General features: G+C 35.6%; 1 protein-coding gene across 1 annotated transcript; it reads left to right on the plus strand.

Moving 5' to 3' along the window:
- Nucleotides 1-447: 447 nt before the first annotated feature.
- On the plus strand, nt 448-27600 carry LOC123533140 (ABC-type oligopeptide transporter ABCB9-like). Its single transcript, XM_053520461.1, has 8 exons — nt 448-732; nt 2118-2315; nt 2641-2769; nt 12268-12432; nt 12738-12911; nt 26382-26577; nt 26923-27029; nt 27367-27600. Exons 1-8 carry the CDS (start codon nt 448-450, stop codon nt 27598-27600), a joined length of 1488 nt encoding a protein of 495 aa, XP_053376436.1.
- Nucleotides 27601-27791: the final 191 nt, after the last annotated feature.

The following is a 27791-nucleotide window of genomic DNA, read 5'->3' on the forward strand; positions in this document are numbered from 1 at the left end:
CTCTAGTGCAAAGTTGTAAATTCACGTAGTACATTACAAAAATATCGCTCTTTTCTTTTTAATAAAGCGCAATATGCACAGGACTTTCAAGATATACACTTTTCGTTGCTAACAGACGACTCAATATTAGAGTAAGAAACGCATTGTTTGCCTCTTTGATGAAACAAGAACTGGCGTTCTTCGATACAGGTAGAATAGGTAAATATATATTATCTTTCTCGCATAGACTGTATAGCCTAGCATGCAATTTCTCTGCAAATGAAAGTTGAATTCAGAAATCCCTACCTGTTACATTAAGAAACACATTTGTAACAGCTGTATCCTTGTATATATTTTATATTTAATACTTGCAAAAATAGCAAAAATGAAAAAAATTGAGATGATAAACTAAACTCAAAATTTTATATTATATGTTAAAGATAAGTAAACGTAAAATAGAAGTGTGTAATGAGATGTAAAGGTGTTAAAACAGTATATGATTGTGTAAATGGAATTCAACTGTTCATTAAATTTGATTCTTTAACAGGTGTAATTACTTCAAGACTCACTACAGACACTGCAACCATGAGCACAGCTTTACAGAGCAACGTCATTAACTTCCTTCGTCACTTAGTTAAACTGGTTACCGTTGTTTTCTTCATGGTTCGGTTATCATGGCGATTATCGGTTGTGATATTTGCTTGTCTCCCAATTACAGTCATCGTCTCTACAATTTATGGAAAGTTTTACATGGTATCTTTTCATGAATGTTTTACATTTCTTCATATACTCGTTTTCAATAAAAAATGTACATTAAAGATGGTCAGTCAGATTTACGCACACTTATGACATTTTTCAGTCATCGTATCTTCTGGTAGAGATTAAGACGCATTACATAGATTTATTTCCCTTTAAAAAAGATGTTTTATCATTTTATGACATTTTGTGTGTAGCATTCGAATACATTTATTTCAAATCTATGTTGATTGCGTAACCAATAAAATCTGTAAAAAGATCCTTTGGAAGCAAAGAATGCAACCAAAAAGAATAATAGCAGACTCGGTTTGACGAGTCCGTTCATGAAAGGTAATGAAATATGCAACACCTCTCATGCCCCCTAGCACCGGCAAAGTAGATAAATGGTGGCAATAATAATCTTGCACACATGCATTTCATTTTTAATGAATTTCAGCAAAATATTATGTATTTTTATTGTAAATCTTTAACAGATATATGCTGTGGTTCTTATATTCATATCATTCCTTTGGTAATGTATGTTTATTAAATTTATACTTACATTGTATGCTAAAACCACACTACCTTTGTTCGGGAACTATAATAGGAAAATCAAATTTAAGAAATTCTGACATATATAAAGAGCTCATTTAATGAAATTTGTATAAAGATCTCTTGGAACCAGTCAAAATAATAGTAGACTCGAGTCTGTACACGCGAGATAATTGAAAGTGCGACACCCCGCACGCCTCCAAGCACCGCTTAAGCGGAATTCAATTACATAGATATTGAATGGACTCATGATTCCTAAAGGACCAGAAAATATAACAACACTGGCTCTGAGTACAAATGTAATTGATTAGCTGACCGCAATCTGATTACCAACCTTAAATATTGCATTGATATTCCACAAGGTAGGAAAGGCTTATCCGCATAAATTGTTTTGGCAGCATCATAGGTCAGAAAGAATGTTGACATGTTTGTGGACTTTAGGAATTATTGCTATAAATTTGTGACTTTTGTGTATTAATGATATGTAATAGTCTCCCGTTTTAGAAACTCTGATACAGATGTATCATTTGTACAGATTATTTTTTCAGCCTTTAAAGATATCGATTGACCATCGTTCACTTAAATATTTTATCTTTAGTGTGTTTACTTCGAATACTGAAAATGTTGATCAATGTTTTAATGATTAGTGTTATATTTGGATCGAATATACCTTTAATGTAAAATTACATCACCACTGTATAACGTCTCAACAAAACTACATGAGATAAACCACAATACTTACTTTAAAAAAAGTCACCCCCGACGGTACAAGACGGATGCTCATATACATACGTTGTTGTACAATCTTAACCGTCATACATATATCTCTTGTTTGTAATGATTATTTACAGCATATTTCATACCAAGTACAAACTAGTCTGGCTGATGCTAACAACGTCGCGGCAGAAGTTTTTTCAACTATGCGAACAGTCCGAAGTTTTGCAAATGAGGACGGCGAAATAGAGAGATATGCAAAGCAGCTAGGTACATCTTACAAAATGTACAAGAAACAAGCATTCGCTTACGCATCATATAATGCATTTAATATAGTAAGTATTCGTCTGTTTCAGTTACTAAATTATGATGATAGCAACCACACATTAATGCTCTTTTGAGGCCAAGAAAGAACTTTCTGTTCAGTCGATGTAAAAGCTATTGTAATACTTTTGAAAGTAATTCCGTAGTTAATATCAAAATGGAGGTACACTCAGTCTGAAAAATTATCTCTTCGTAGAAGGAGACATGAGCAGAACCTTACCGTACATTTCTCTTCTGTAATGCTTCTTAGACTCATTCATATGCATGAAGACTCATAAATATGCATGAATGCGGCATCGAGACCGACTTGACATGAATGTGCTTTTTCCCTTTTAGCTCATTGATCTTGTGATGAGAGTAGCAACTCTGGTTTATGGGCGTTACAATATGGAGGAAGACGAACTAACGGGAGGAATTTTTCTAGCATTTGTTCTGTACCAACTTCAGTTGGGAAAGTCCTTAAACGTAAGTTTGTCAATATCAAAAGGTAAGAAGACAGTACGGAAAAAACTTCTAAGAAGTAGCTTATCGGTTAGTCTTTTAACTGCATTTGAAGATGAATTATAAATCTGCCAGAAACTTTAAAAGCATATCATACTACCAGTATTACAAAGTTATTGTGTATGACAAATACTAGTATTTTATAAATAAATGTTCAGTATGACCGATTGTGACAGTGGTATAAGGAAAAAGCAAAATAAATATTGTAAATGCATTTGCCTATCGAAAGATTTGGAGAAGATCGAAAGATTAGATAGAGCAGAAAGACACAATTGTAGTGTTTGGGTATAAATTAATACACCATGACTTCTAGATATTATTTATTGCTTTGTCCCGTCCGTTACTGTCCAGTATCATCCCGTTCCATATATGGAATATGCAAATGTTATTAGATCTTTTGGCTAGGACAAGTTCACATTTAAAGTCCAATAACTTAGCCGTCAGTTTCCACATTATTATTTCACTTTTTCACTTTGAAAATGTCCACAAATTGACATTTCTTTCCATATTTCTGCAACCCATTCAGGGTTCTCCCCAGAAAAAAAGGGATAGCTGGAAGCGCGCGGTAGCCAAACTGGTGTGTGAGGGGCTTAAGAGGGTTGACTTTTTAGCAAGTTTAACCACATACTTTTAAGTGTAACATTTGTGTCTTTATCACGTTTAATTATAAGCAGTTATACAATCTACAAATGTGTTATATCAAACTTTGTTTTTGTTAACTTATACGTGTACTTCTGCGGTTCATATAATTTTTATTATACACAAATTTGTCATTATGCTGATCATATTACTACTGTGTATAGTAATCACATACAGTATATAATAAATAACTTTCATCACATCACTTTCATCTCACTGTCACAGTTCACAGTTATTTGTAAAGCAATAAAGTTTATATCACATATCTTCTTGGCTTCTCCTTATGCCACAACTCTTGCCGAATGTTCAAATTGAAAGTCTTCCAACTTAGGTCCTTGAATGGCAATTAATAAGAGACAGTTCAATGTTGTGTTGATCAGTCTTGACCTATGTGTTGTTTTTATTCTCTTCAGTGAAGAAAACCCTCTGTCACAGTCTGAAAGTAGAAAAGGAAAATGGCATTACTAGTAATAGAATGAAACAAACAACAGCAAATCAAGAAACATTTTGTTGTAGAGCTAAAACAAGAATTAATGTTATCTCTGACTGAATGATACCATTCATTTATTTTTTATACTGTAGTTTAAAAAAAATAGTGTTGTGTAGTACCTGCAGTGGATGCAGGAACCAGAAGCCCAACTGTAGCAATGGTTACAAGCTGTGGATATGACTCTAACAAATCTTTACATATGAACTCCATGATTTCATGGGCTTTCTTCTGCTGCAGGGACTCACAGTTGGCTATCATATGTTTAAGGTGTCTCCACTCTTCCGGTGCTTTTGTCTTCTCAAGGCTGAGATGATCACTCAGTCTGAAATATTAAAACATTAACAAATGACTTTAACTATATGAGTATGTATGTTACAGACGTTTTAGAGAACAGTTACAGGACAGGATTGAAGGAGTCTTTAATGAAATGCTCATGAAATAAAATGTAAAGACATTTCTACTTTTTGTTCAGTTTGACTATGTAAAATATTCATTTACCTCAATGTCACAATTTCCATGTGGTTCAAGGTCGGCACTGTCCTCTGGGAAGTTAGTGGCATCAAAAGCAACAAAACTGCTCAGAAGTGGTAGATCAGGGAATCTGTCTCTCGGGTTCATTATTGCCAAGGAACTTGTCATGGACCTGAAAAAAAATATAAGATATAAATATACCCAGGTTAAATAGTATCTTCTGTTATTTTATGACCATAATTACTTTGGCATTTGACTGAAACTAAACACGAGCCTTTAAGATCATAATGTTAGTTTTCCTGTAAAGTTACTTTATACTGCCTTTCATTTTGACAGTTTTCCCACCTTTTACTTGCAAAATGTGGTAACATTTACTGACTTTGTTTAAAAAAGTTAAAGCATTGGATGTATTGAATTAAACTTCATAACAGGTTGTAAGTTTCATAAGACCTGTACATATGTAAGCTTCTAAATTTTCGCCCTTTTTGCACTTTGAAATGGTGCTAAAAGGGCGATTTCCTTCCGTAATAAAATCTGTACAAAGATTCTTTGGAAGCATAGAATACATCCAAACAAAATAATAACAGGCTCGGTTTGATTGAGTCTATTCGTGAGGGGTAATAGAACGTGCAGAACCTCTCACGTCCCCTATGAAACATAATACATGCATTTGATTCAAACTTCACACAAACCTGAGATCCCGATGCAATTCTGTACACGTCTGGTTCCATATAAATTTTGTGTTTTAATTTGACATTAATCCTATTTTCGACTAGAAAGGGACATGACGTATTGGCAAAATCATTGTGTAGGTATTTCATTAAAACGTTTACAAAAAAAGTCCCATAACTTTGTCTGCTGTTTATACGAAATTCTCTCCCGTTCTGATTGAAAATAATGTTTCACATTTTTAATAATTAGTGGAATGACATTCCATAACTTCGCCCTGGATAATGACAGTTACGCCCCCCCCCCGCACCTCCTTTTTGTGCCCCCCATGAGTGGTGGGGGCATATAGATTTGGTCTTGTCCGTGAAACCGTGCGTCCGTCCATCCGAAGTTCGTGACGCGCCTAGCTCGAAAAGTATTTGATATAAATAAATGAAACCTTGCATGAGTCTTTATCATGATACGAATTGCGCACCTCTTATTTTTCGTCTGGCTCCGCCCCCTATTTTCAGAGTTATGGCCCCTGAAATAGTCAAAAATGCACACTTTCACCTTGTGACATGCCTAGCTCAAAAAGTATTTCATATAGATTCATGAAACCTTGCATGAGTCTTAATCATGATATGAACTTGCGCACCTCCTATTTTTTTATCTGGCTTCGCCCCCTATTTTCAGAGTTATGGCCCCTGAAATAGTCAAAAATGCACATTTTCACCTTGTGACATGCCTAACTCAAGAAGTATTTGATATAGATTCATGAAACCTTGCATGAGTCTTAATCATGATATGAACTTGCGCACCTCCTATTTTTAGCTCGATTATTTGAAGAATAAATAGAGCTATCCTACACACCACAGTGTCGGCGTCAGCAACGGGTTCGGCGTCACATCTTGGCTAAGTTTTTCGTACCAGTCCACATTTTGACAAAGTCTTTTGAGATAAAGCTTTGAAACTTTCAACACTTGTTTACCATCACCATGGCCAGTTGTAGGCAAGAGACATAACTTAGTCAAGAATTTTGGCTGAATTATGGCCCCTTTCGACTTAGAAATCTTGATTAAGTTTTTCGTACCAGTTCAAATTTTGACAAAGTCTTTTGAGATGAAGCTTTTAAACTTTCAATACTTGTTTACCATCACCATGTCCAGTTATAGGCAAGAGCACATAACTCCATCAAGGGTTTTGGCTGAATTATGGCCCTTTTTGTCTTAGAAATCTGGGTTAAGTTTTTCATAACAGTTCATATTTTGACAAAGTCTTTGAAGATAAAGCTTTGAAACTTTCAACACCTGTTTACCATCAGCATGTCTAGTTAAAGGCAAGAGTACATAACTTCATCAAGGATTTTGGCTGAATTATGGCCCCTTTTGACTTAGAAATCTTGGTTAAGTTTTTCGTACCAGTTCATATTTTGTGTAAAGTGTTCGACATATGGCTTTGAAACTTTTATCACTTGTTCAGTATAATAGTCTCTATCTGTAGGAAAGAGTACATAACTCTGTCTTATATTTTGGCTGAATTATTGCCCTTATTGGACTTGGGAATTTGTTCTGATTTCATACAAGTCCATGTTTTGTCAAAACTATTTGACATATGGCTTTTAAACTTTGAACACTTGTTTATCATCATGATTTCCATCTGTAGGCAAGAGTACATAACACTGACAACTACTTTGGCTGAATAATGGCCCTTTTTGTTCTTTGAAATTGGTTCACACATTGCCATTTAGTGCAAGACTTATCGAAATCCACAAATACAGGAATATTGTTTGTCTAATGTATTTTTTTCTTTTGTCTGAATATCTGTAAAAATATTTTGACCCCATTCTTCAATCAGTTCGTCGAATAGTCGAGCGCGCTGTCATCTGACAGCTCTTGTTCATTTGGGTCCGCCCCCTATTTTCAGAGTTATGGCCATTGAAATAGTAAAACAATGCACATTTTCACCTTGCGACACGCCTAGCTCAAAAAGTACTTGATATAGATTCATGAAACCTTGCATGAGTCTTAATCATGATATAAACTTGCGCATCTCCTATTTTTCATTTGGGTCTGCCCCCTATTTTTAGAGTTATGGCCCCTGAAATAGTCAAAAATGTACATTTGCACCTTGTGACGCACCTAGCTCAAGACGTATTTAATATAAATGTTTGAAAACTTGCATAAGTCTTTATAATGATATAAATTAGCATACCTCTAATTTTTTGGCTGTCTCCATCCCCCTTTTTTTTAAAGTTATGGCCCCTGAAATGGTATAAATATGTACTTTTTGACCTAATTATGTGCCTAGCTCAAAAAGTATTAGATGGAAATTCAGGAAACCTTGCTGGAGTCTTTAACGTGATGTGAACTTGCACACTTGGCATTCGTCTTGAGAATCTTAGCTCTTATTGTAGAGTTATGACCCTTGAAATAGCCAAAATAGTGGGTTTATTTGTTTGTGATGCTCATAGCTCAAAAAGTATAGGGCCTAGAATAATGAATCCTTTTCATAAAATGTTTATTGAGGCTATACCCCATTAAGACTGCAAACATTTTAATTATTGCCCATTATTTGTGACAAATGTACCAGCACACCCTTTGTCCTACAGAAATATTCTAGTATGTATTTTGTTTTAATTTTAAACAGTCAAGGAACAAGTTTGACTCCAGCTGAAGGGGATTTAATGCGAATTTACACAGTAAATAGTAAATGGTGGAAATAAAAAGTCCCTTATATCTGACTGACTGTATAATTTTTTCCCCTTTCTTATTGTACATACTTTTCACATTCACAAAGAACGAAACGTAACAACAGTAGAACCATAACTCTGCATGCATATTAATTATTATTGTTTTATCAAACAAACGTTTCGGGCTTACCTTTTCACATTTTGTGATTTAAGACAATAACTTTTGAGTCAGTGAAGGAACTTTCATATAGTTTGATGCAATGATATATAAATATAAACTGAAAAATTATAAGAGACATAACTCATTCTTGCATTAACATAAAATCATCTCCCAGACTGAACATAGAAAGTAAAGTGAGTAGTATTCAAAACATACTGTGAGTATTTATTATAATCATTACAACCTTTACAAGGAAGGTTTTAAGTGAAGGTATGAATTACATTTATTTATAGATCTAATCTGTGCTTGTTAACGTATTTTATGCAAGATCTACTTGCACACGATTTGTGTTGAAGCCTGTGCTGCCGAGCAAACCTGTGCTGCCGAGCAAACCTGTGCTAGGAGGCACAAAGAGTGTTATGTATTTCTCCCGATTAAGGTAGTTCTGCACGACAGATTAACCGGAAGTGGCGGGGTAATGTCGTTTATCTGGAAAACATAGAATAATGACTGGCACCCGGTATGCAGGTAGCATAAATGTTGCCAGAGATCTGTCATATCCAGTATATTGAGTGTTGAACAGTCATAGCTACTGTTACTTTTCAGGTCAGTTTTGACAATAGATATGTTTTGATGTAAAAAGTAAAAATAATAACATAAATAAAGCTGCAAATTTATCACTGAAGTTCATATTTGGCGAATCGTGATAGAGCACATGGACCTTTACATTTTATTTTGTCATATAATTAAAAACAGGTAAATAAAAGACTAGATTTCATTAAAGTTTACATTTAGCAAAATTTCTTATACACGAAAATGTAATCAGTTTCAGTAAAAGCTCATTGTGAAAATTGATCAGAGGATCAATATTTACAAATAGGTCCATGACCCTGTTGTTAAATGTTATATATGAGCACCCAGCCTTAGCTTATAACTATTTTTTTAGATACTGTCTCTATAATTGTTTTGTAACAAATTTGTATGAAGAAGTTGTCTTTTTTCCTTCGGTGCAGGTAACTGATGTTAGCATTTAAATACTGATTAATGACTGAGTTAGTTTTATGAGAGATGCCACTTTCTTATCAAAGAACAATGTAACTTTTGAAATAAAAATTCCGATTTCAAACTTATATGTTTTCGTTACATTCTCATTATATAGAATAAAACTGCTGGAATAAGAATATTGACCTAAGACGTGTATGTTTTTGTCACATTTTCTCTATCGAGGATAAAACTGCTGAAATAATAAGTCTGATCTCAGACTTGTATTTTTATGTCACATTCTCATTATCAAAAATGAAACTCTGAATTAAGAAGGCTGATATCAGACTTGTATTTAATGTCATATTTCCATTATCGGGAATAAAACTGCTGAAATACGAAGGCTGATATCAGACTTGTATTTTTATATCACATTCTCATTATCAAGAATGAAACTCTGAAATAAGAAGGCTGATATCAGACTTGTATTTTTAGCTCGACTATTCGAAGAATAGTCTAGCTATTCTACTCACCCTGGCGTAGGCGTCGGCGTCGGCGTCACACCTTGGTTAAGTTTTTGCATGCAAGTACATACAGCCATCAATTAAAGGCATATAGCTTTGAAACTTGTTTTTTTATTTTTCTAGGTCAATTACCAACTTCACTGGGTCAAGTCCCATAACTCTGACATGTATTTTGAGCAAATTATGCCCCCTTTTGGACTTAGAAAATTCTGGTTAAAGTTTAACATGCAAGTTACTATCTCCAAAACTAATGCAGATATTGAATTGAAACTTCACATGTGTCTTCGGGGTTATAAAACTAGTTGATAGCACCAAGTCCCATAACTCTGACCTTCATTTTGGCCAAATTATGTCCCCTTTTGGACTTAGAAAATTCTGGTTAAAGTTTACATGCAAGTTACTATCTCCAAAACTAATGCAGATCTGGAATTGAAACTTCACATATGTCTTCGGATTTATAAAACTAGTTGATAGCACCAAGTCCCATAACTCTGACCTTCAGTTTGGCCAAATTATGCCCCCTTTTGGATTAGATAATTCTGGTTTAAGTTTTGCATGCAAGTACATCCACCTATTACTAAAAGGCATATATACTTGAAACTTATCTTTTCTATTTCTAGATCAATTACCAACCTCACTAGATCAAGTCCCATAACTCTGACATGTAATTTGAGCAAATTATTCCCCTTTTTGCACTTAGAAAATACTGGTTAAAGTTTTGCGTGCAAGTACATACAGCTATTACTAAAAGGCATATAGATTTGAAACTTATTTTTTCTTTTTCTAGATCAATTACCAACCTCACTGGGTCAAGTCCCATAAATCTGATATGCATTTTGTTCAAATTATGTCCCCTTTTGAACTTAACTCTTGATATTTAACCTTTTTGGGTAACATTTTCCTGCTTCTGGGACAATATTTTGAATAGTCGAGCTTGGCTGTCTTATGGACAGCTCTTGTTATGTCACATTCTCATTATCGGGAATAAAACTCTGAAATAATAAGGCTAATATCAGACTTGTATTTTTATTTCACATTCTCATTATCAAGAATGAAACTCTGAAATAAGAAGGCTGATATCAGACTTCTAGTTTTATGTCACATTCTCATTATCGGGAATAAAACTCTGAAATAAGAAGGCTGATATCAGGCTTGTATTTTTATGCCACACTCTCATTATCGGGAATAAAACTCTGAAATAAGAAGGCTGATATTTTTATGTCACATTCTCATTATCAGTAATGAAACTCTGAAATAAGAAGGCTGATATCAGACTTGTAGGTTTATGTCACATTCTCATTATCGAGAATAAAACTCTGAAATAAGAAGGCTGATATCAGACTTGTATTTTTATGTCACATTCTCATTATCGGGAATAAACTGCTGAAATAAGAAGGCTGATATCAGACTTGTATTTTTATGTCACATTCTCATTATCAAGAATGAAACTCTGAAATAAGAAAGCTGATATCAGACTTGTAGGTTTATGTCACATTCTCATTATCGAGAATAAAACTCTGAAATAAGAAGGCTGATATCAGACTTGTATGTTTATGTCACATTCTCATAATCGAGAATAAAACTCTGAAAAATTAATAAAAAGGCTCGTATCAGACTTGTATTTTTTATGTCACATTCTCATTATCAAGAATGAAACTCTGAAATAAGAAGGCTGATATCAGACTTGTATTTTTATGTCACATTCTCATTATCGGGAATAAAACTCTGAAATAAGAAGGCTGATATCAGACTTGTATTTTTATGTCACATTCTCATTATCGGGAATAAAACTCTGAAATAAGAAGGCTGATATTTTTATGTCACATTCTCATTATCAAGAATGAAACTCTGAAATAAGAAGGCTGATATCAGACTTGTAGGTTTATGTCACATTCTCATTATCGAGAATAAAACTCTGAAATAAGAAGGCTGATATCAGACTTGTATTTTTATGTCACATTCTCATTATCGGGAATAAACTGCTGAAATAAGAAGGCTGATATCAGACTTGTATTTTTATGTCACATTCTCATTATCAAGAATGAAACTCTGAAATAAGAAGGCTGATATCAGACTTGTAGGTTTATGTCACATTCTCATTATCGAGAATAAAACTCTGAAATAAGAAGGCTGATATCAGACTTGTATTTTTATGTCACATTCTCATTATCAAGAATGAAACTCTGAAATAAGAAGGCTGATATCAGACTTGTAGGTTTATGTCACATTCTCATTATCGAGAATAAAACTCTGAAAAAATAATAAGAAGGCTGATATCAGACTTGTATTTTTATGTCACATTCTCATTATCAAGAATGAAACTCTGAAATAAGAAGGCTGATATCAGACTTGTAGGTTTATGTCACATTCACATTATCGAGAATAAAACTGTTCGCATCAGAAGACTGATATAAGACTTACTGCCACATTCTTAATAATGGATAATTAAACTCTTGAAATAAGAATACTGATCTTAGAGCCCTTGTATAGTTATATCACAATCTTATTAATCGAAATAAAATGCTGAAATAGAAACCGGGCCTCGTTTCACAAATGCTTATAAGCTTCATCCAAAGTTATCTCCTAAGTATGAACTTATAAAATACACTTATTTCATAGAATATAACTTGTATCCTTTTAACATTACTTCATACTAGGACAAATCTATCTTATTGTTGTTTGGTTCAGATTCTAAGAAAAGTCGATATACTTAAAATGATTTGTGTGAAGCATCTTAATCTTAAGTTCTGACTTTGTCTATAACAGGCCCTGATCTCTGAGACTCCTATTTCATTATATTTCTCATTATTCATTAATAGTAACATTTTATTCAACAGAGTATGAGTAATGTGTACAGCGGCTTACTGAAGGCTACAGGTGCTTGCATTCAAATAGTTACATCGAGCGCAAACCCAAGATGAAGCAAAACGAAAGTCTACAGAGAGAACATCTGGCTGGCACAATAGAATTTGACAATGTGTCATTTTCATATCCATCTAGGCCTAATGAACACGTTCTTAATGTACGTGCCGTGTAATTTGGTATTTCTAACCTGTACTAGAATTTAGAGGAAATAGTAATATGCTTTTTGGTAGCCAGTCAGTCAAAATTATATATACAGGCATGTGCTTTGCTAATAGGTTGCACAAGCGCAGTCAGAAAATTATTCGTTAAAGATCATCACATATTTGGTAAAAAATAAATGGCAATGATTTATGAAAACATCATTACAATTCGCCTGTCCATGCATTTTTGAAAATTGTTCTTACGGGAACTAGTAAAGTTATAGTATGTATGCATTTTCGACCGTTTATCTGTAATTTTCAGGGAATCAGTTTTAAAGTGGAATCTGGAGAGATTGTGGCTTTAGTGGGTCCAAATGGTTGCGGAAAGACATCATGTGTAAATTTGCTGGAATGTTTTTATAAACCTTCAGGCGGGCGTGTTCTTCTGGACGGGTCACCTGTACATTTGTATGAACATCATTTTCTACACAAACAGGTAAATCAAGTTTTACATGTTAGGACACACGCAAACCTGTTTTAGTTCAGTATGAATGCGTATTGAAACTTTTGTGGTTAAACAAAACCCAACAAAAACGATCTGGTGCGGAAAAGGTAGTGTGTCATCAGATTCACCTCTGAAATTTCATCGCACACTTTTGGAATTTAGAATTTCAAAGTTTCTAGTATGTCTAAGGACCACCATCATGCACCATATTCTGTATATTATATTTAGAATGTAGTATAATATTAGCTGTAACTTAATTGATAAGCCCAAGCAGTCTGCCTCAGACGGCTAGATGGTAGTTAATTTAGAGCTTAAGAGTATACGCATGTACTCTTATTGATACTTCATTTCCAGTACTGTTGAAACTATTGTTTTATGTCAATTTACAAAGTGCAAAAACATTTAAATTCATTTCTCTATCAATATTACCGATGGCAAGAAACACAATTAGGTTTGGCTGCGATTGCAGTAGGCAGCATCACATTGTCTTATGATCAATTATTGTATATAATCAAGTCCATTTGTATAATTTATTATTTGTACTTTGTATGCGCATACCCCGATGTGGTGTCATTTTCTTATAAATAAGGGTGAAACTTTAAACCATTTATGTTTCAAGCGTACTTTGTTTTAGTTATTACGGGAAAAAGGTTATTTAAAAAAATGTCACAAAGCGTGACAGTTGCAGGCACTGCCAGGGTCATTGAGTAGTTTCCACCTGTCAATCAAACTAATCTTTGTTTAAGTCGAACACCTACTATTAAAACACACGTTTTTATCTCTGCCTTTGTCTTACGGCAAGCTGATTGTCGAGATTAGACCTATCATCAAGATCTTGTAAAAACACAGCTTTTTAATGACCATATTTTTAAGTTAACATAAATCAAAGGTGGAGGACGAATGATTCCAAACACGATGTTTTTTATCAAATCGTCACGGACACGCCTCGTCCGAGGATCGAACACACGCCCATTAGATCTGTAGATTTGCGTTCTCTCCATTGAGCTAAGCGGGCTGGTTAAGTTAAAGTGACGCATACGTATATTAGCACGATTTATGAAATTCATTTGAAAGAAATGTTAACTTGTTTAGTTTTACATGTCTTCTGGAATAAACGTAAGACTTTTGGGGCCTTCCATTACATTTGAAAGTTATTTGTATATGAACTGTCTCATGTATTTGTATAGTTTTGCAAACTGAGAATATTCGTCATAAACTTGAAACTTTAAATTATTTAACATTTAACACCATAGTAAATATATAGAGGATATTTGTTTGTTTTGGTGAAAGATCGAAATATATTTCACCGAGTGAACACTATAAATGCAATATTTTGAAAATGTAAATTATAGTGTTCACGAGTGAAATATATATCGATCTTACACTGAAACAAACAAATTTTCTATTTATTTTATGTATTTTTAATGATTTTAACCAAATTATATCCAGTTTGTCCGCGCAACGTCACGTGCATCGCATCATGACGTCATAATGTCGTGACGTCAGGATATCTTTATAGAACAACTGTAAATAGTTCTATTACGTTTCCTGATTTCTGCTACACCTCGTTATGATAGATTGTATATATTTATGATCCTGTTAGTATTCCTATACATCTAGATCTTTACTGAAGTATATTTTGCATGGAATTTTCTATTATTTATAATTCATATTCTTTCGCCTTCAAGTGTAGTTCCGTACCAGTGAAAAATAATCAAAGCACTAGGAGGACTGAAGTGGGAAGCGGTTGACAGCTTAAGGTTGGTGATCCTAGTTAAACTTCTTTTGATTTATGAGCATTTTCAACCCTTCTTTCCCTAATCAAGGTGTAAAACTTTGCTTTTTACTCTGTCAAAGGGGATAAAATAATATATGAGCAAAGCTCATGTGCTTATTGAAAATTTTGTGAGGTTTAGTTAATTTTGCTCAAAATCTTTTTTGAATTATAAGCATTTTTTAACAAATCATTGGGAAACACTCAGTTTTTACTGGAACAGGGGGAATAACAATAAATGTGAGCAAAGGTCATGGACTAATTATACCCCCACAAAACGAAGTTTGGGGAGGGGGGGGGGGGGGTTATAGGAGTGAGCTTGGTGGTCGGATGGTCGGTTGGTTTTTGTGGTTTCCGGATGATAACTCATGAAAGGCTTGACTGATTTGAATAAGTTTTGGTATACAGGTGTAACATCAGAAAATACTGGCCAAGTTAGAATTTGGTGTCAATATGCCGAAGGTCAAGGTCACAGTGACCCTGAACAGTTAAACAGTTTCCGGATGATAACTTGAGAACGCTTGGGCCTATGATCATATATTTTGGTACACAGGCGTAACATCATGAAATACAGGTCAAGTTTGACTTTGGGGTCTGTAGGTCAAAGGTCAAGGTCACAATAACAAAAGACAGTTAAACGGTTTCAGGGTGATAACTTGGGAACATTTGGGCCTAGGATCATGAAAATTGATGGCGAGGTTGGTTATGACCAGCAGATGAGCCCTAATGATTTTGAGGTCAGCAGGTCACAAGTCAAGGTCACAGTGACCCGGAACACTTAAACGGTTTTCAGACAATAACTTCACAACGCTTGGGACTAGGATCACGAAATTTAATAGGGAGGTTGTTCATGACCAGCAGATGACCCGTAATTATTTGGGTTCCAAAGGTCAAAGGTCATTTAAACCTTTTCCTGACAGTAACTTGAGAACGCTTGGGCCGAGGATCATGAAACTTCATAGGGAGGTTGATCATGACCAGCAGATGACCTCTATTGATTTTGAGGTCAGTAGGTCAAAGGTCAAGCAAGTTCAGCTTTGACATTGGCTTAGTTCTGTGACAAGGCCATATTGTGGGGGTATAATTCGTCACTCCTGTGACAACTCTAGTTGATAATTATAAAATATTAATTATGATGTTTGGGGATTCTAGTTATAACAAAAATCTTGTAGAACACTTGCATGAAGCAACCGACAAGGAACAGAAAATATCTGGCCACTGCCCAATGGACATTTAACGTATTGACCTTAAATCAACAATCATAGGTCATTTACCAGACTGAGACTGAAATGACCTCCGTTTCAAATGTGATCTTAGACCAAAGCATAATCTAGTTTTCCGGCTAAAAAGTTCTATTGTCAATGTGATATTGACCTTTGACCTATGGAACTCAAAATCAATAGGGGCCATTTGCTGGGCATGACGAATTTCCCGGTATCATAATACTAGGCCCTGGCTTTCTCCAGCTATCATCTGGCAACTGATTTGTCTACAGACCGACCAATATCCATCATCAGACATTATTTTTTACAATATACCCCTCCTCCTTTTAAGGAGGGCAATTAATTTTCAAATTAGAAGATGCCCATGTCTCCCTAGTCCCCCAATGCATAGTCGTTATAGGCAGGAAATCAACCGAGGATAGAAGCGAAAGATACTAGGCTGCAATAGAGATCATCAACTTGGCATATCTAATCACCCTATGAAGTTACAAAGTTCTGGGTCAAGTGGTTCTCAAGTAAAGCGTTTTCCATATTCAGGTCCCTGTGACCTTGATCTTTGATCGAGTGAGTCCAAAATCAACAGTGGTCATCTACTCTGCATGTCTAATCATCCTATGAAGTTTCAACAGTCTGGATCAAGTGCTTCTCAAGTTATTGAACCAGAAAGAGTTGTTCCATCTTCATGCCTCTGTGACCTTTCCCTTAAGTCAAGTGACCCCAGAAGCATTAAGGGTCATCGACTTTGTAATTCCCATCATCGTGATGGAAGGTTCTTGGTCAAATTATTCTAAAATTATTGGTTGGAAACTGTTTTCGAAGTTCTGGTTCCTGTAACTTTTGATCAAGTGATTAAAAAATCAATAGGGGTCATCTACTCTACATGTCCAATTATCCTATGAAGTTTCAACATTCTGGGTCAAGCAGTTCTCAAGTTACTGATCAGAAACGAATTTCCATGTCAGGCCCGTGTGACATTGACAGGTGATTTATATATATATATATATATATATATATATATATATATATTTTCAAATGATATCTCATCTTGGTAAAAGCAAGCTATGAATACGTGTATATTAAACATAAATTACATAGATAAGACACTTCAGAATAGTTCTTAATCTAAAAGCAACCATAAGAGAATATTTACAATGAAATTAAATGTTTCATTCAATTTCAAAACAACCAAAACGACTACTATATACTGTCTCCAATATCAGCACACATCATGATCTTCGGGTTGCATTTAGTCATTTTTCAGCTGTAGATTAATATAATATGCCTCATAATCATGAAAACATGCATGTTTTAGTGTTGTTATATTTTCTGGTCCTTTGTGATCATGCAGTCCATTCAACATATGTGTAATAGAGTTCCGCTTAAGCCGGTGCTAGGGGGCGTAAGAGGTGTTGCACATTTCATTACCTCTCATGAAATGCAGACTCGATCAAACCGAATTCTTCTTGGTTGCATTCTAAGGATCTTTTTACGAATTTTATTGTTAAAAATGCAAAAATTGAAAATTGAATTTTTTCTAACTTAATTTGAATTGTCTCTTATGATTTCATTGCAGTCTTCCGAATGCCGCTATTGTATAACTATCCGAGAGGAAATCGTACGCCAGAACGTGAATATTTGGGGACGAAACCCCCGCAAATCTACTGGCGATTAAAAGGCGAACTTGTTAAAACTAAAGTTTCTTTCGGATTATTATACCCTTTAATGATATGTCAATCGCAAACACCAGCCGGAATGTAATACGAAATCAAACTGAAGTGTATACGTTCGTATTTTCGGGAAACAGGTACGAATTTTTCGCCCCCTCCGTTGCGGATGCAATTATTTTCCTAAGTCGTGCAAATAAAAATCATTTACGTAAATATAATGAAAAAGACCGTATCTTTCTTTATGAACAGGAGGGCCAAGATGGCCCTAGGTCGCTCACCTGAGAAACACACCATAACAGTGTAAACATGTTTGACCTAATGATATCATGGAAAAAAATATTCTGACCAATTATTAAAATTGGAGCAAAAAATCTTGAGTATAAATAAGTATTTTCTTTGATTTGACCTAGTTTTTGACCCCAGACTACCCATATTCGAACTTGACCTAGATTTCATCAAGCCAACCATTCTGACCAAATTTTATGAAATCCAGTGTAAAATGCAGTCCCTACTGCATACACACGGTTTTTCCTTGATTTGACTTAGTGACCTAGTTTGTAAACCCAGATGACCCATATTCGAACTTGACCTAGATTTCATCAAGGCTATCATTCTGACAGAATTTCATGAAGATCAGTTGAAAAATACAGCCTCTATCGCATACACAAGATTTTTCTTTGTTTTAACCTAGTGACCTACTTTTTGACCCAGATGATCCATAATTGAACTTGACCTAGATTACATCAAGACAATCATTCTGACCAAATTTCATGAAGATTAATTGAACAAGAGGGCCAAGATGGCCCTATGTCGCTCACCTAAGAAACACACCATAACAGTGTAAAACATGTTTGACCTAGTGATTTCATGGAAACAAATATTCTGACCAATTTTCATTAAGATTGGTCCAAAAAATTGGTCTCTTGCGATAAAACAAGCATTTTCTTAGATATGACCTAGTTTTTAACCCTAGATGACCCATGTTCAAACTCGACCTAGATTTTATCAATGCAATCATTCTGACCAAAATTCATGAAGATCAATTGAAAAATACAGCCTCTATCACATACACAAGTTTTTTCTTTGATTTGACCAAGTGACCTAGTTTTTGACCTCAGATGGCCCATATTCAAATTCGACCTAGATTTTATTAAGGCAATCATCCTGACCAAATTTCATAAAAATCAATTGTAAAAACAGTCTCTATCGCATACACAAGATTTTTCTTTAATTTGACCTAGTGACCTAGTTTTTGACCTCAGATAACCCATATTCAAACTCGACCTGGATTTCATCAAGGCAATCACTCTGACCAAATTTCATGAAAATCAATTGAAAAATACATCCTCTATTGCATACACAAGGTTTTTCTTCGATTTGACCTAGTGACCTAGTTTTTGACCCCAGATGACCCATTTTCGAACTCTGCCTAGATTTTATCAAGGTAATCATTCTGGCTAAATTTCATGAAGATCAGTGGAAAAATACAGCCTCTATTGCATACAAAAGGTTTTCTTTGATTTGACCTAGTGACCTAGTTTTTGACCCCTGATGACCCATTTTCGAACTTGGTCTAAATTTCATCAAGGTAATCATTCTGACCAAAATTCATGAAGATCAATTGAAAAATACAGCCTCTATCGCATACACCAGGTTTTTCCTTGATTTGACCTAGTGACCTAGTTTTTGACCCCAGATGACCCATTTTCGAACTCGGCCTAGATTTCATCAAGGTAATCATTCTGACCAAAATTCATGAAGATCAATTGAAAAATACCGCCTCTATCGTATACACAATGTTTTTCTTTGATTTGACCTAGTGACCTAGTTTTTGACCCGAGATCACCCATTTTCAAACTCGGACTAGATTTCATCAAGGTTATCATTCTGACCAATATTCATGAAAATTAATTGAAAAATACAGCCTCTATCGCATACACAAGGTTTTTCTTTGATTTGACCTAGTGACCTAGTTTTTGACCCGAGATGACCCATTTTCGAACTCGGCCTAGATTTCATCAAGGTAATCATTCTGACCAAATATCATGAAGATCAGTTAAAAAATACAGCCTCTATCGCATACACAAGCTAAATGTTGACGGACAGACGACAGACGCCGGACATCGAGTGATCAGAAAAACTCACCTGAGCATTGCTCAGGTGAGCTAAAAATACAGCTATCTATCGCATACAAAAGGGTTTTCTTTGATCTGACCTAGTGACCTACTTTTAGAGTCCAATGACCCATAATCAAACTAAACGTAGATTTTATCAAGGCAATCATTTTGAGGAAATTTCATGAATATCAATTGAAAAATACAGCCTCTATCGCATACATAAGATTTTTCTTTAATTTGACCTAGTGACCTAGTTTTTGACCTCAGATGACCCATAATCAAACTAGACCTAGATTTCATCAATGCAATCATTCTGACCAAAATTCGTGAAGATCAATTGAAAAATACTGCCTGTATCGTATACACAAGGTTTTTCTTTGATTTGACCTAGTGACCTAGTTTTTAACCCGAGATCACCCATTTTCGAACTCGGCCTAGATTTCATCAAGGTTATCATTGTGACCAATATTCATGAAAATTAATTGAAAAATACAGCCTCTATCGCATACACAAGGTTTTTCTTCGATTTGACCTAGTGACCTAGTTTTTGACCCGAGATGACCCATTTTCGAACTCGGCCTAGATTTCATCAAGGTAATCATTCTGACCAAATTTCATGAAGATCAGTTGAAAAATACAGCCTCTATCGCATACACAAGCTAAATGTTGACGGGCAGACGACAGACAGACGCCGGACATCGAGTGATCAGAAAAACTCACCTGAGCAGTGCTCAGGTGAGCTAAAAATACAGCTATCTATCGCATACAGAAGGGTTTTCTTTGATTTAACCTAGTGACCTGCTTTTTTATCAAGGCAATCATTTTGAGGAAATTTCATGAATATCAATTGAAAAATACAGCCTCTATCGCATACATAAGATTTTTCTTTAATTTGACCTAGTGACCTAGTTTTTGACCTCAGATGACCCATAATCAAACTCGACCTAGATTTCATCCATGCAATCATTCTGACCAAATGTCATGAAGATCAATTGAAAAATACAGCCTCTATCGCATACACAAGGTTTTTCTTTGATTTGACCTAGTGACCTAGTTTTTGACCTGAGATGACCCATTTTCGAACTCGGCCTAGACTTCATCAAGTTTATCATTCTGACCAATATTCACGAAGATCAATTGAAAAATACAGCCTCTATCGCATACACAAGGTTTTTCTTTGATTTGACCTAGTTTTTGACCCGAGATGACCCATTTTCGAACTCGGCCTAGATTTCATCAAGGTTATCATTCTGACCAATATTCATGAAGATTAATTGAAAAAAAAAACAGCCTCTATCGAGGCATACACAAGGTTTTTCTTCGATTTCACCTAGTGACCTAGTTTTTGACCCGAGATGACCCATTTTCGAACTCGGCCTAGATTTCATCAAGGTTATCATTCTGACCAATATTCATGAAGATTAATTGAAAAATACAGCCTCAAATGCATACACAAGGTTTTTCTTTGATTTGACCTTGTGACCTAGTTTTTGACCAGAGATGACCCATTTTCGACCTCGGCCTAGATTTCATCAAGGCAATCATTCTGACCAATATTCATGAAGATTAATTGAAAGAAACAGCCTCTATCGCATACAGAAGGTTTTTCTTTGATTTGACCTAGTGACCTAGTTTTTGACCCGAGATGACCCATTTTCGAACTCGGCCTAGATTTCATCAAGGTAACCATTCTGACCAAATTTCATGAAGATCAGTTGGAAAATACAGCCTCTATCGCATACACAAGCTAAATGTTGACAGACGACAGACGACAGAGGACGGACATCAAGCGATCAGAAAAACTCACCTGAGCTAAAAATAAATAAGATAACACCTCTTCTGTTGATTTCATGCAATATATCTTTCCATAAACCCATTTCTATGCTATGAAGTTCGACGAATACACGAGTGCAAATTTTTACGCCGTGCTAGTTAGATGTTTTCTGATCATGTGACCAAAACAAGCTCTTTGGTGTTGATGTAATAATAAAATTTCGATTAACTTTTCTAGAGTTTTAATTTAAAACGTTTACAAAAGACGCAACTTGGTAAAATACTGATTTTAGATCTACGCGGATGGTACTGAAGTACTGTGCTAATTGTGTAGGTTATTTATAGTTTATTTTGGTCACGTGATGAAGAATTGTTTTGGTCATGTGATCAAAGCAAGCATGCTCATTTTCATATGCGTTGTTTTTGTTATAAAATATAAATTACGACAAATATGTTTTTAAGCAATGCATTTTTTGATAAAGTTGAATCTCAGAAGCTTTATGAAAGTTACACAGAATTGAATTACGTAAAATTTATGGAGGACATGGAACTACTTGTTCTTCGGTTTCGGATAAGCTTTTTGACCGTAAATTTGTGGTATGGTAAATCTGTGGTCACACTTCGCTGCCCACAAAAATGATATTTTCACTGTTTGAAACAGTTAAAATATCAATTTTATTTCACTGATAAATTTCAGTATTTCACTGAAGAGCATGAAATAAATGATAGTTTATGCTTGATGAATAACCACTACAATGATAAAGAAAATATTTAACGCGAAAATTTAAACAAGAGGGCCATGATGGCCCTATATCGCTCACCTGTTATCATTGCACTTGAGGACAAGAAGGTCCTCAGAAAAAATATCTAAGTCCAAAGGACAGACACAACAAAGAGAAGAAATTTAACCAAAAAGAAAATAAAATTCTTACAAGGTACACATATGTCAAAATACACCTAAACATTGGAGGTACCATCCATGTTGTAACACAGAAAAGTGGTCTCGGTTTTTTCCTACGGCCAGTAATAAAAAAGTTAGTAAAAATAAGCTATTTATAGTAACGTAAAAGGGAAGTAATTAAAAAAAAATTATTGTAAGTGAACAAAAAAAGGATCTGCCAAATAAATCTGTTGATATAAATGAAATTTCAGATCAGTATCTTCATTAGTTACGGAGATACCCATTTTAATTTGAAACAAGGCAGTCTGAAAGACAGCTAAATCCCCCGCCACTGCTATGGATAGTGAAAGGGTAAAACCTTTGATTTTAGCTGTGACCTTGACCTTGAACTGACACGGCTGACTCATGAATTCTGCACAACGTCTTGATGAGGTGATCATTTGACCAAAGTTTCATGAAAATCCTTCAAGGGGTTTAGGAGATACAGAGCTGAAACCTTTGACCTCCAGTTGTGACCTTGACCTTGAGTTGACATGGCTGACTCATGAGTTCTTGATGAGGTGATCATTTGACCAAAGTTTGATGAAAATCCTTCAAGGGGTTAAGGAGATACAGAGTGGACACCAAATGGAAGGCTCAAACCTTCGACCCTTAGTTGTGATCTTGACCTTGAGCTGGCATTGTTGACTCATAATTTCTGCACATCGTCTTGATGAGGTAATCATTTGACCCAGGTTTTATAGGTTTAGGAGATATAGAGTGGACACGAAATGGAAGGCTCAAACCTTTGACCTTCAGTTGTGACCTTGACCTTGAGCTGACATGGCTGACTCATAAGTTCTGCACATCGCCTTGATGAGGTGATCGTTTGACCCAAGTTTGATGAAAATCCTTCAAGGGGTTTGGGAGATATAGAGCGGACACAAAATGGAAGGTTCAAACCTTTGACCCTAAGTTGTGACCTTGACCTTGAGCCGGCATGACTGACTCGTGGGTTCTGCACATCGTCTTGATGAGGTGATCATTTGACCCAAGTTTTATAAAATTCCTTCAAGGGGTTTAAGAGATATAGAGCGGACACAAAATGGAAGGCTCAAACCTTTGACCTTGAGTTGTGACCTTGACCTTGAGCCGGCATGGCTGACTCATGGGTTCTGCACATCGCCTTGATGAGGTGATCATTTGACCCAAGTTTTATAAAATTCCTTCAAGGGGTTTAGGAGATATAGAGCGGACACAAAATGGCAGGCTCAAACCTTTGACCTCGAGTTGTGACCTTGACCTTGAACCGACAAGGCTGACTCATGGGTTCTGCACATCGTCTTGATGAGGTGATCATTTGACCCAAGTTTCATGAAAATCCTTCAAGGGGTTTAGGAGATATGGACCGGACACGAATTTGTTACGGACGGAAGGACGGACGGAAGAACGGACGGACCGAAGGACGGACGGACGCAGACCATTCCTATAATCTCTCCGCCACGGCGGGGGATTAATAAAGGGAGGTAATTTGACATAAAATCAGTCCATAGTTATCTACCCTGATTGGCTCAGTCCAACTAATGACAATAATGAAATTTCAAATAAGTCCTATAAGTACTTACTGATATAAATTCATTTTGATTACAATCAGGGGAGGTAATCAGATATAAAATATCTCTGGAACCTACGATTGGATCTGATTTGTCATGGAATCCAAGATTTATTGTTGTGAAGATATTTTGGAAATTTGTATCAAATAAAACCATAAATGAAGTATCTATATGGCTGCAAAAGCCAAAATAGCCAATTTTAGACCTTTAAGGGACCATAACTCTGGAACCCATGATGGAATCTGGCAAGTTCAAGAAAGGAACCAAGATCTTGTGGTAATACAAGTTGTATGCAAGTTTGGTTAAAATCAAATCATAAATGAAGCTGCTATTGAGTAGACAAGGCTAAAATAGCTAATTTTGGCCCTTTCAGGGGCCATAACTCTGGAACCCAATAAGGGATCTGGCCGGTTTAAAAAAGGAACCGAGATCTTATGGTGACACAAGTTTTGTGCAAGCTTGATTAATTTCAAATCATAAATGAAGCTGCTATTGTGCAGACAAGGTCAAAATAGCTAATTCTGGCCCTTTCAGGGGCCATAACTCTGGAACCCATAATGGAATTTCGCCAGTTGAAGAAAGGTACCAAGATCTTATGGTGATACAAGTTGTGTGCAACTTTGGTTAAAATAAAATCATAAATGAAGCTACTATTGTGCAGACAAGGTCAAAATAGCTAATTCTGGCCCTTTCAGGGGCCATAACTCTGGAACCCATATTGGAATCTGGCCAGTTCAAGAAAGGAACCAAGATCGTATGGTGATACAAGTTGTGTGCCAGTTTGGTAAAAATCAAGTTATAAATAAAGCTGCTATTGTGCAGACAAGGTCAAAATAGCTAATTTCGGCCCTTTCAGGGGCCATAACTCTGGAACCCATAATGGGATCTGGCCAGTTCAAGAAAGGAACCGAGATCTTATGGTGATACAAGTTGTGTGCAAGTTTGGTTAAAATAAAATCATAAATGAAACCACTATCGTGCAGACAAGAAATTGTTGACGGACGCACGGACACACGGACGGACAGACTGACGACGGATGATCACAAAAGCTCACCTTGTCACTATGTGACAGGTGAGCTAAAAATACACGTAAAAAATAAGCATACTAAGCATACTACTTTCTTTGGAAGAACTTTAGTTTTTATACGTCCGTTTGAAAAATGGGACGTATTATGTGAACGCACCTTGCAGGCAGGCGGGCGGGGCGGTGCTGGCGAGCGGCGTCGACAGACTTTGTCCGCAGCATATCTTCTTCATGCATGAAGGGATTTTGATGAAACTTGGCACAATTGTTTACCATCATCAGTGTCATGCGCAAGAACCTGATCCTAGGTCTAAGGTCAAGGTCACACTTAGAGGTCAAGGTCAAATTCAAGAATGACTGTCCGCAGCATATCTTCTTCATGCACGGAGGGATTTTGATGCAAATTGGCACAATTGTTCACCATCATGAGTCGGAGTGTCATGGGCAAGAACCAGGTCCCTAGGTCTAAGTTCAAGCTCACACTTAGAGGTCAAATGATACAAGAATGAAAACTTTGTCCGGAGCATTTCTTCTTCCTGCATGGAGGGATTTTGATTTAACTTGGCATAAATGTTCATCACCATGAGACAGAGTGCCATGCACAAGAACCAGGTCCCTAGGTCTAAGGTCAAGGTCACACTTAGTGGCCAAATGACAATCAGATACAAGAATGACTTTGTCCGGAGCATTTCTTTTACATGCATGGAAGGATTTTGATGTAACTTGGCACAATTGTAAACCAACATGAAATGGAGTGTCATGCGCAGGTCCCTTTAGAATTACCTCCCTTTGTTGTTACTATAAATAGCTTATATTGTAACTTTTTCATTACTTGTCATAGGGAAAAATCGAGACCACTTTTCTGTAGTACAACATTCATGTTACATCCAATTTTGAGGTGTCTTTTGACCTATCTGTACCTGGTAAGGATTTTTGTGTGGACTTACAAAAACAAAAGAATTACAATAATTACTAAAAAAATCATTGTGTTTACAAAATTAAAATTCCATTTGCAAATACAGGTGCTAGTGTAAAGAAATTTGCTGTGAGGGGCATATATTGTGACAGTCTGGCACTCTTGTTTTATTTTTGCGACAATGAAATCGCGCGGAATTATTAGGGTACGGGACTCAGGCCAATTATGCTGAAACACACGTTTCAGGTCGAATACCCAAACATCCCTTAAAATAAAAGTTAGCAATGTCATTAAAAGTAAATACATAGGTATGCAGACTGAAGTGCTATAATTTAGTGATATTTTTCCTAAACAGTATACGTTCATTAAGACTTTAAAAAAGAAATAAAACTATATGTTGGAAATAGTAAAATTTCTAGTAATATAACTGACCTATTAGTCTGCCAGCTGAAGGAAAAGTTTCTTCTCTAAAAGGTATCATTGGTTGAACAAGAACCCATACTATATGCCAGATCAATCGGAGAGAATATACGGTATGGCCTAACAGACAACGAATGTTCAACCGACAAAATAAGAGAAATCTCGAAATTGACCAACTGTGACAGTTTCATATCACGTTTACACGACGGGTATGAAACTTTGACTGGAGAGAAAGGATTACAGTTATCTGGTTTGTTAAAAACTATCTAAATGTTCTTTTTCGTTAAGATCGATACAATAAAGGACTCATTGCTACATTGCTAATCTTTATGCACTGAAAAATTGGCCACATTTTGAAACTAAGTAATTACAAAACCATTGAATGTAAACTGACATACCGAGTGCTATTTTCTGGCAACCAAGCCAGTAAGTATGCATTAGACCCAACGGCATTGGATATCTCTATAAATATAAATTAAGATGCAGTTGTATTTTCAAACTACTATTTTACTCTATGGTGATACCAATAACATTAAATATTTTTGTTTACTTATCATCATACACATCTAACCCGAACTTTTCTACAAAATTGCAGGGGGTCAGAAACAACGAGTGGCGATTGCTAGATCACTTGTACGGAATCCAAAAGTGCTGATTTTAGACGAAGCCACAAGTGCTCTGGATGCTGAATCTGAACAAGCCGTATGTGTTTGAGATTTTTATACATTGTTTCCAATTACCGAAAGTAGATTGCAAATTCCTAAATAATATGTAGCGGATGATGTCTTATATGATATTAACTAATTTACAATATTGATACAAGTTTTCTGACCCATGCCTACAACACACAATTAGCTGTATAGAAGTTACATTGGTTTCGTCTGGATAATATTTTTCAAAGATGACAAATCTCATTTATTAATTTTGGACACGTTACACGAACAAACAGATCGGCAATGTACGGAATTATGTGCATAAGTTGCCTCAAAGACTATCTGCTAATTTTATAAAAATCTACACAATTTTCTGTTTATTTCAGATTCAAGAGTTAATATACAACAAGAACGTTTTTCGAACAGTTGTTATTATAGCACATAAACTAGGCACTGTTGAGAAAGCGGACAGAATTCTAGTTATAGATAAATGCCGTGTGGTTGAAGAAGGGACGCACAAAGACTTAATGATACGGGCTGACGGAGTTAATGCCGGACTTGTAAACTGTCAGTTTAACAAAAAGACAGATGAAAATGAAATTGATATTACAATATTTTGAAGATATTACCCTTGATAAAACACACACCAAATTCTTCGACCCTTTTCTTTGTAATTGCAACAAAGACAAATTACACGAGAAGATAAAATTAATAGCAATATTAGTAACAACGATTTAGCTAAATTATATTTATACTTATCAGTGTTTTCATTACCATGGCAACAATGCACTATTTTGTTTCTGTTCCGTAT

Source organism: Mercenaria mercenaria, chromosome 12 (assembly GCF_021730395.1).
Source record: "Mercenaria mercenaria strain notata chromosome 12, MADL_Memer_1, whole genome shotgun sequence".
NCBI lineage: Eukaryota > Metazoa > Mollusca > Bivalvia > Venerida > Veneridae > Mercenaria > Mercenaria mercenaria.

Excerpts from the sequence above, each read along its gene's own strand:
- LOC123533140 (XM_053520461.1), top strand. The coding sequence starts at position 448 with ATGAGATGTAAAGGTGTTAAAACAGTATATGATTGTGTAAATGGAATT. Across the intron at positions 12,433-12,737 it reads CTAATGAACACGTTCTTAAT|GGAATCAGTTTTAAAGTGGA; the intron begins GTACGTGCCGTG and ends TGTAATTTTCAG. Across the intron at positions 27,030-27,366 it reads ATGCTGAATCTGAACAAGCC|ATTCAAGAGTTAATATACAA; the intron begins GTATGTGTTTGA and ends TGTTTATTTCAG.